Source organism: Nannobrachium achirus (genome assembly GCF_963921795.1).
Source record: "Nannobrachium achirus genome assembly, chromosome: 15".
NCBI lineage: Eukaryota > Metazoa > Chordata > Actinopteri > Myctophiformes > Myctophidae > Nannobrachium > Nannobrachium achirus.
The window spans coordinates 16840141-16850800 of NC_137822.1; the positions used below are offsets into that span (position 1 = coordinate 16840141).

At 41.1% G+C, this 10660-nt stretch overlaps 1 protein-coding gene across 2 annotated transcripts; it reads right to left on the minus strand.

Moving 5' to 3' along the window:
* Positions 1 to 901: 901 nt before the first annotated feature.
* On the minus strand, positions 902 to 9512 carry LOC308299205 (mothers against decapentaplegic homolog 4-like). 2 transcript variants are annotated; one of them, XM_080742931.1, is made up of 11 exons: positions 9187 to 9512; positions 8111 to 8474; positions 7075 to 7249; positions 6312 to 6341; positions 6024 to 6227; positions 5310 to 5417; positions 4623 to 4673; positions 4264 to 4447; positions 3965 to 4133; positions 3371 to 3509; positions 902 to 2800 (listed from the first exon to the last, which is right to left on the minus strand). In XM_080742931.1, the coding sequence occupies exons 2-11, from the start codon at positions 8348 to 8350 to the stop codon at positions 2589 to 2591; spliced, it is 1512 nt and encodes a 503-aa protein (XP_080599057.1). In that variant the 5' UTR covers positions 8351 to 8474; positions 9187 to 9512; the 3' UTR covers positions 902 to 2588. The 2 variants fall into 2 exon arrangements, with proteins under 2 accessions (XP_080599057.1, XP_080599058.1); XM_080742932.1 differs by having other exon boundaries at positions 8111 to 9512.
* Positions 9513 to 10660: the final 1148 nt, after the last annotated feature.

The following is a 10660-nucleotide window of genomic DNA, read 5'->3' on the forward strand; positions in this document are numbered from 1 at the left end:
ATTATCATTAAAATGGGCTGGCTGCCAGTCGGTTTTAGTTTAACTATTCACTTGATGCAGTGATGATATTGCAGCAAACAACTTGAGACAGGCACTCAGCAAGCAGGGTAATTGGTAAGTTCACTCCCCATTTCGTGCAGATTAGCTACAAATCTGGAATGACGTATTGTGGAAAATCTTAAGTTGTTTCCATTATGTATTACATTTCTGGTGTGAAATGGCACAAGGTACCCCCCTAAAAGATTGGTACACACAAATCAATGTTCCCTTCCCTTTTATGACCATTGCACACCTGCCCCTCCAGTGGTCTCTTCATGGCCCTACATATCAGTGGGTGCGTTTATATGCACATTCAGAATGCCATTCAGAATGAACTTATTCCGAATAGAGCTTCATACCCAAACGTTTACATGGGACCTGAATACAAGTATCCCTCATTCCACTGTCGTTTACATGACCAAAGGATTCATTCGGAATAGAACTTTGGGCATGCGCAAAGTAGGCCTACTTCAGGTCGGAGAGGGGGGGGGGGGGGGGGGGGGGGGGGCAGTTCAAACAGCAGTTCATTCTGAATGGAGCGTTTATATGACAAATGTATCCCGATTGAAACGGCATAAACCACCTCTTCAGACCAGAATGAAAATTCATTCGGGTCAGACCGGAATGGCCATTCCTAAACGTTTATATGAGCATTTCTATTCTGAATGAGCAGTCATTCAGAATATAAGTGGAATACATCTGTGCATATAAACGAACCCAGTGTAAACTGAACTAACTTATTCAAACAATGACCAACGTCATTCAAACTTGGTATGTCCAACACTGGAGTCCTTCATTGCAGTGTAAACCAACTAACTTTTATTCAAACATTCATAAATAATGAACATCATTCAACTCTGTATATATTTAAAAAGTATAACATACATTGTATAATTGAGATATAGAATAAGCACTTGAATCTTTACAGAACTTTCTTTAAGTTTGAAATGTTATGACCCATTGGGTTCATCATTGAAAAGGTAGCAAAAAAAAGAGTATAAAATACTTAACAGAAGCAATTAAACCTACAGTAAAGACCCAAATATTAATATTTTCAAAACGGTAGGAGCACAAAGTGATGTCATTTAGCTGGATAAAAAGTAAACCCCCACCACATAATACTTGTATTCACTTTTCATAGCATCCATTTCGCATAAATATGGCTTTCAATTCCTCTTCCCGTTTCTGGAATCGCCACAACTGGAACAATTCATAAGTGAATCATTCAAACCATACTCAAACGTTGAATGCTTAACAGTGAGGCCAAGGACACTGGCAACACAATCTTAACACTAGCCGATAACATGGTATAATAGACAACTACAGAAGACTATGACAACATACTGGAAAGACAAAAAAAAAAAAAAAAAGATTAAGCATATAAAGTGCTAACAAATGCTATATGAGAATTTAACAAACATGGCAGTCAATAATGTAATGTATTATATCATTAATACACTAAATGGGGAAGTTTTCATTTATAACAAAATTTTTTGTCATATTTTGTTTAAAACTTAATTTGGGCCAACATCACATAATACTTTGTCCTAACAGCCTTGGCTGGTTGATGAATGAAACCGTTCCTCGTGGTATTGGAAGACAAGCTGAGGTTGTTTAGAATTGGGCATTTGAAATTTGAAAAAAACATTTTATGGAACTATTTTAAGAAAAGGTACAAATAAAACCGATAGCCATGACAAATGATTTAATGGTAATATAAAGTAGCTGCATTACAAGTTTACAATAAAATGGAGATTGCATGATTTTACATGAAGAAAACAATTAAACTCTCACAAAGTCATATCACCAGTGAGTGAGGATTAACCCATTTAGGCCTAGGATTATTGACTGCTTTAACTATTGAAAAATAGCAGATATACAAGCTCACAGCGCGGCACCGAGTGCCGCGCTGCGAGCTTGTAGATCTGCTATTTTTGAGAAATCGTGAAAATTTGAATTTTGACCCGATTCTATAAGTGTCTTTTGAATCCTTCTAAGTTTTTTTTGGAAAACCTGTGTTATTATGTCAGCAATCTGGCCAGCCATCATCAAAGAAAAGGTCCTTTTCACTTAACTGGAGCTCAGTTAGTCTGTTCTTGAGAGACTACTATGTCAGTGGTTCTCAAACCTTTTCATGTCAAGGACCCCCAAACTGATTTTTATTTGGCCACGGACCGCCATCTCAAAATATTTCGTTCCAGGGACCACCCAGAAGCAAAATCTGAGTTACAAACGTTCGCTCTAAAAATACATATATTCAAAGATTTGCACACATTTTCACGACTTTTTCAAAAATAGCAGATCTACAAGCTTGCAGCGCGGCACTCGGTGCCGCGCTGTGAGCTTGTATATCTGCTATTTTTCAACAGTTAAAGCAGTCAATAATCCTTGGCCTAAATGGGTTAATATCCCCCCTATGTTCCTGTTCAACAGACCCCCCCCCCCCATGCAGTCCAATGGTTGCAGTGCTCTTTAAGAACTCCCGTCCCCGCAGGTGGCGAGCTCAAGAGTACATCGTCTTAGTGTTTACAGTTGCCGTGGCTTGTACCTCAATCGAGAGGTTGCGGGTCAGCTATGGGCATGGTATGCAGAACCTCATCCAGTAGCTGCAGGGCTCGGTGTAAATGGATTTCAATCCAGCACGGGGTTTCTTTGATGCTCTGCCGTGGGTAGTCCGGTCCCCAGCCCTTCACAAAGCTCATCCGCAGGATGCACAGCCTGCGCAGGTCGTCCACACCGATGCCTGCAGCCGCAGACAAACCTAGAACAAGTTGACAGTATGTGTCAAGTGTAGCACTGCAGGGCCGACTCTCAAGTTAACAGTGGCACTGGTGTAGTAGAGAAAATAAATATGTGCAAGCAGCAATCACAGGCCCGTTATTGCAGTTGAGACTTCAGACATTCATACGCATTAAGAAAAGTCATCGCTATTTTTGTCAATTGTTTCTAAAAAAAAATGTTTTACAAAAATTTAAAGTTCACAATGCATCACATCTCGACAAATTGTAAGCTTGTAGACCGGGTATTTTTGCTAATTGTCATATGATAAAATACATGTGGCTTAAGATATTCATGTGGCCCAACGTTGATTGATTTTAATGACATTTTGTTTATAAATGACGCTTGACAGAAACAGACAGGCACTTAAAACACGTTTTTGATCATCCAAATCTGTAAATTAAGTCTCCACCTCAAAAATAAACTCCCCACTAATAACCTTTATATCCATAAGAGATAACGGATTAACGAACAAGGATTGATATGCGTGAGTTTTGTGTCAATAGATCTTGAGGTGTAATAATATAGGGTTAAGTGGTTGTGGAACACTCACTGATAGCTGGGGCGATGCCTCCCACAGAGCCAGGCCCTGGGATGTTCCCAGCCACTGCTGCTGCCTGAGCTGCAGCTGCTGCCTGGGCTGTTGCTGCCTGCTGCTGCATCTGCCTGTGGCACTGACGCAAGTCAAACACCTAGCATACAAGACAAAAAAAAGCTCAGTACCGATGACAAGACAACGACGGAACAAGAACTGATGGCGGTATGGTCACTACACATGGTTATACTGTATGGTAATTACGAATGCTTGCAGTAGTACGTCGTTAGTAGTACAGCACTGACTAGAAGAAGAGAGGGTCCTACAGGTCCACAAGCAGGGCTTCCCCAGAAAACTATTTTTATTTTGTATGTTTACTGTACTGTTCAACAGAGATGAATAGTGAAACATCCATTATATAATTTAAGTTAAATAGTTAGTGCAGGTACAGTAATAAGTCAGTCTGGCATTGTGCACAAGACATTTGGCACAATGTTAAATGGTACAGTGGTTTGCAAGACATCATTTGCTGGGCCGTAAATCTGCAGGTCTCAGACAGTATTGTTTGGCTTTTTTATTTCTGGATAAAAAGTAGGAGTTTATCAATCTCACCTTGATGTAAGCGCTGGGATAGATCTTGTGAACTGCATCACCAGGGGCACGTCCAGCTTCTCGATCCAAGTAGTAACTCTGAACAAATACTGCATGATCACTGAGGCAGCGAACCCAAACATCTCCCTCTCCTTTACACTCCAGCTGCACACCTTTACCAATGTGAAGCCTGGGAAGACAAACATCACAGTGAAGGAAGCACATAGCATTGATACAGTATATAGTATATTATCATTCTTAAGGCGACAAACACATTAACACATTATATCAGACCCTTCCAACAGAATGAGGCAGAGTACCTGGCTCTCTCAATATTCTCTGTCCTGTGGACATTGCTCAGCTGGCCCAGGCAGAATCGATCCCCTCCTGAAGGGTCCACATAGCCATCCACTGTCACTATTGGGCAGGTGGCGGGTACCTTGAATGTCTCTCCTACCTGGACATCCATCTCAAAGTAAGCAATGGAGCACCAGTAATCAGGAGCTACAGCAAAGAAACAACCCCCTTTAGAATCAATGGCCTTGACAAGCAGCAGAATTCCAGTTGTTTGGTTTGTAAAGAGAACGTGTGTGTGTGTGTGTGTGTGTGTGTGTGTGTGTGTGTGTGTGTGTGTGTGTGTGTAATGTGCCATCTAGACCTCAGTCAGTAGCATTTTTACCTGGGTGATTCGATATAGGAGGCTGGAATGTGAGCTCATTGGCAACTGGCCCTGAAAAATACAAAAGTATATTCATGAACCACTTAAACTTTATACAGCATACTTAGTTGACGAGTCCCCCAGGGCCCCCGCCTGTTTTCATTCTACAGTAAATATCTTTGGCGAGAATAGCCCATCTACAAGCTCACAACGGGGTGCAGCATTGCAGCACGTTGTAACGAATTGTGAGTTTTGCTGTCAGCCATGTTTGTATTGTGTATTTGTATTTTATATCTTCTCTTTGTTCTTTCCGATGATGTCTCCCATGTCACCGACATGCGTGTAAGAAATCGTAAGATTAGACAACATTTAGTTTGTCATATCTGCAGAAACTGCAGTGGAAAAAGTTGAGGTGAGTCGAGTCAGGACGGTTCAATGCAATGGAAAAGCAAAGCACCATAAGGTTTGTTTTGAGAGGCATATATATGACTTGAATAACCATTGTGAATAGCCAGACATATCTCAATAATGGAGAAAAAAATAGATGAACAGCTTTGAGTAATGAAATCATAACAAAGTATGGTAAGCGTTAAAAAGCAGCATGTCAAAAAGGCTGGTACAGTAGGTACTGTATATGGCTGTTAAGGCTTGCTGTGTGAGGACTTTACAGTTGACCTTCTGGTGGATATGTCAGATAAGGACACTCACAGTAATGTCCTGTGTGAGACATGGGCTGGTGGTGCTGAAGATGCCCATTCTGGTGCTGCGGCACATTGGGGGTGAAACTGTTGCTTCTGCTCCAGTTGGGGTTGGAATCTGAAATTATAGAATTATAGAGTTAAAAAATAATGTTCTTCGGTTGTAGAGAGCACATGTTGTAGAGCAGGGTTTCCCAAATTGGGTGCCTTGGCACCCTAGGGTGCCGTGATGCCAGTCCAGGGGTGCCGCAGAAGAATTTGACAATATTTGGAATTCATCAATATCACTTCAGTAAGTTTAACCACTGAGACCCTTAGTAATGCTTAGTAAAACAGACCTGATTGCACTTTACTTGATGAGTTCTTTTCCCATCTACCTAAACTCTCTTCACCAAAAAATATCAATGTACAAGCCCACAATGCGTCACAACGTGACGGCTTTTTCTTTGATCGATTTTTGTGATCAGCTATTTTTGTTGAACCTTGCCCCAGAATAGTGATGCTGGGCTTCAAGTGGTTAAACATCAGTCAGTTCTAAGGGAAACGGAAATTTCTCCGCGACATACCGTACCTCACGTGGAAAGAAGTGCATATTTACATAGCAGTGTAATTCAGGGGTGCCGTGGATGAAAAGGTTATTTATAGGGGTGCCCCGAGTCAAAAAAAGTTTGAAAACCTCTGTTGTAGAGTAATTCCCCGTAGGCCTAATCACGTTGTAGCTTACTTGAGGGCCCGGCAGTGATGGTGGAAAAAGTCAAGTTGGAGGCTGAGCTGCTGCCTTCAGGCGGGGGAAGCAAGGTTGGGGAGCCGAAGCCCTCCTGCGGGCCTGGCCTGGATGGGGGATGCTGGATGGTCTGCAGGTGACTCTCAGAGCTGGAGTGAGATTGCTGGTTGTCAAAGTCATATTCGTCCTTAACCATGAGGGGCCCTAGCAGGACAAAGTGTTGGTTAGGTGCTTATTCCATTGAATTGGCATTGTGAATAATAAGGCCCTGACCAGGTACTTCCTTACCTGAGCCCGACAGGGTCAGTCCCGATAGGTCTGTGTGAATATAAGAAAATGTTGTTATATATTTGTGTTACTATTAGTTGTATCTGTTATTTCACCTGTATCTTGTCATGCTTACTGCTAGCCCCATATAGAACCTCACCCGTCGCTGCGTCCTGTTGTGCTCCGAGATGAGGTCCTAGAAACATGGCCGCTGGAATCGGGCGACAGCCGGTAATGTTTACAAGCCTGGAAGTTGCAGCCGGAATGGCAGCATTAGCGCCCTCTTAGCGGTCGAACGTAGCCCCAACCGTCGCTGCATTCGAACAGACATTCGACCAGAGAGGGCGCTAATGCTGCCATTCCGGCTGCAACTTCCAGGCTTGTAAACATTACCGGCTGACAAAACTAGCGATTTTAAGGGGTTGTTTCATGCCGCAGTTCATGTTTTATGTACCGAGGTGAGGTTTTCACAGTCTGGGAGCTCGGAACTGCCGTTACCTTTTGGACAAAATTTCGTTTTGTGTGTTTCCCAACTGTGATGTGGAGGCTGTCGCCCGATTCCAGCGGCCATATTTCTAGGACCTCATCTCGGAGCACAACAGGACGCAGCGACGGGTGAGGTTCTATATGGGGCTAGCTTACTGCAGTCCTGTAATGACACCTGAAATTCCCCACAGGGATAACTGTCCATCTATCCCTCTATTGATCTACTGTGTCCTTTATTGATCAATGGGTTAAATAATCAGTGCCTTCCATGACGAGAAAATTATGATTTCCTACTCACCGATCCCTGGTGACACGACTCTCTCGTAGTGGTATGGGTTGACGCAAACATTGTCACATTTCAGGTCAAAGGCATACTGGCAGTATTTCACATTCTTTAACTCGTTCTTGTGTAGATCAGGCCATCGCCAAAGTCGAGCATAGACAACGTGGGGAAAGCCTTTGCGTCCAGCAATCTAATAGTGCAGACAAAAATATCTCAGTGTCAAAGTATATTCATGACATTTGCCCAAACTTTATTTAGAATGAGGTAATGTAAAATATTTAGTGTTCATTTAACTCAAAATTAAAGTTAAATGTGCACATTGTTCCGATAACAATACCAATCAGAAAGGTGAGTATGCCAGTCTATGCCATTCCGATACCATGTAATTTATCACATGATGATATTATGTCATGTACAGTCATCAATTATTTTGTATTTTGAAAGCCCCGCAAGGAACCCTGAAGGTGCCTGGACCCCACATTATGTGATTTTTTTTTATATGGGTATTCGGTACATCTCTACAGGGTTCCCACACATCTTTACCAATTAATTTCCAAAACTTTTCCAGAATTTTAACCCGATTTCCAGGACTATATAACAATAATCCAGCTCGATAACGAGTCGCTTACTCCTATGCACAATGCTCAAAGACAGGCAGTGTATGCCAGTGGTTCTCAACCTTTTCAGGCCGTAACCCCCGAAATAATCATATTTGAACTGGGGACCCCCCACCTTGACGATCACTAAGAGTAGAGGAATTTTGTATAACACGGTTTTATTGTGAAAATAGACGATCTACATGCTCACAACGCCACAATTTCACAATTTCTCCCTCTAATATTTGACAATTTGGCCAATGTTTAATTTGTCATTTCAGAGGTATTAACAAAATCAATAACCAAAGACAATGCATAGCTATTTTTTCCAGGACCTTCCAGGACCCTTGATAAATTCCAAAACTTTTCCAGTACTGGAAAAATATTTTTCTAATTTCAAAATATTTCCAGGAATTTCATGACCGTGGGAACCCTGTCTCTATCAACTGGTTTACCTGTAGTCGTCCATCCAGGGTGCGCTGAATGGTCACACACTTGCTAGGATGAGCTCCATTGGTGGTGATGGCTGTAATCAGGGAATCCAACTCATCCTTTTTCTCCTTCAGTTTCTTGACCAGGCTTTCAATGGCTCGCTTGGCAAAGCTTTCGCTCTCTCCCCCCTGTCTGTGGCACATCAGGCTGTGCACAATGCTCAAGCAGGCATCATTACTTGTGGGAGTGTTTGTGATTGACATAGTGGCTCCTTAAAAGTCACAATCCTAGCGAGGACCTTCGCTTGTATGCCCTGGCCCTTTTCCAGGTCAAATGTGTTGAGATGAAACTATAGGGTAGGAGTGATATTACCCTAGGCTTCGCAATCTGAAACAGAGGAAAAACAGTTACCTATGATAGTGGTTCTCAAATTGTGTCCGGGGACCCCCAGGGGCCCTTGGGGGGGGGGGGGGGGGTCCAGGGGGTCCCCATAAAAATGAGCTAATATAGTATAAAAATCACTATTTTATTTTAAATGTCTAAATAAATCTATTGTGGTTGATAGAGAAGAGAAGACAATCTCAGCTGACAGCTGTCATGTCAACAATAAATGTTACAAAAATGAATTACATTCATTTTTGTTTTCTCATTTAGCTTTGTGTGATATCCCAAATACATGGACAACACTGCACCTGTGTAAATAATCCAAAAAAGCTTACTATTGTCTCCTTTTAGTTGACCTTGTAGTGTACCAGTGATTTGTACAATCATGACACTGTACTTTTTCCTATGCAACCTTCTAATAAATTCTTCAATCAATCAATTAATTAATCAAAGCAACCCAGCATTGGGCAAATCGGTTCAAAAGCACATCGATGTGAGGAGCGTCTTGTTCACAGCTGTGGTCTGTGTGATGATGCACGTAAGTTTGATATGATTTATTTTAGATCATGCATATAGCATAGCAAAATACTAAATCCAAGTGTGCGTACATGTGTACAATATGTTTGCTGTTCATGTAGCCTGCGTTACCCAATCTCATGTTAAAATACAGGAACACTGAAAGGTCTTATTATAATCACGTTCGTTTGAGACTTACACAAACGCCTCCAGAGTGTTTAGAATCAGCAGCAGATGATTTTCTGTTGTATTTACCACGGGGGGGGGATAAATAATAATTTAAAAGAAAATCTATATCACTCGATAGCTTTAGCTAGCTAGCATAATAAGCTAACAAGAAGACACCACAACTTCTCCAGCCTACAGATAGCCTTCCTCAGATGTCTTGCCAATTAAATAAAAAATACTAAACACATTTTAATGTCAGCTCGAATAGGTTATTCTGCAAAAAACCGACTCAATAACGAGGCAGATTATTGGATTATAGCTGCAGCCACGAAGATAAACAAAACATCCACTCCTCCTCGCCTGGCACTGCGTTAAATCTGAAGGAAGGTGCGTATACTTCGTCGTACTCTCGCGGTGTGTGTCGCGCGCCGAAAACAACTGATAAACAAGCTCTCGATGCGTCGCGTCCGCCGCGCGCTGTGAGCTTGTATATCTGCTGTTTTCGGCGCGCGACACAATGTCCTACGACGGACACAGACAAATCGAACGCAACTGCGCATGCGCGCGTGAAATTTAAGTCCCAGCCACTGTTTCTAGTGTTTTTTGTGGTCTAAAATAAATGTTTTATTTTCTCATATATTTGCCAAATAGTCTAATTAGGAATTATGTGAGAATAAGCTACTGTACTATTTTTTATTTTATTTATTTGTTTATTTAGACGGGACAATGCATATTAATGAACACTACATGAATGCAATGTAAATACACCGGAATTAGCAAGAATGCTAAATTTCATCCGTAGTCCCCAATTAATTAGGAATTATGTGAGAATAAGCTACTGTACTGCACTATACTGTAGGCCTACTGTACTGTACTGTACTGTACTGTACTGTACTGTACTGTACTGTACTGTACTCAGATGCATGTCAGATTTGGAAAATATTAGTGGAGTCATGACTCATGACATGAAAGTATATATATATATATATATATATATATATATATATATATATATATATATATATATATATATATACATATACATATACATATATTTTTTTTAATGAAAAATAAGTCTATTATGTATGTATTTAAATGTTCTATCCAGCTCAAGACACATGAAGACATACACACTGTTTGTTAGTAGGCCTATCTTTTGAAATGCCAGATATTGTGAACACAGCATTACTTTATCTCAGAAGGATATGAGAAGTGAAGGTTTAACTATTGTGTCTGATTGTGTTTTGTAACAGAAAGCAGTCCATTTCTGAGCTGGATTTGTCCTTGAGCATGGCCCTCGTTTTGACATTTTACAGCACAGTAAGTTTACTCTCTTTGAGTTAAATCATGTATGGCAGTCAGAGTTGTATATTATTGATGTTCTGGCAGTTCTGCTATGTGTGCACAACAATTTTGTCTATAATGTTTAAGTGCACATTTGAGGATTCTTTAGCTTTTTCTACTCCACTACATCTCAGAGGCAAATATTGTACCATTAATCTATT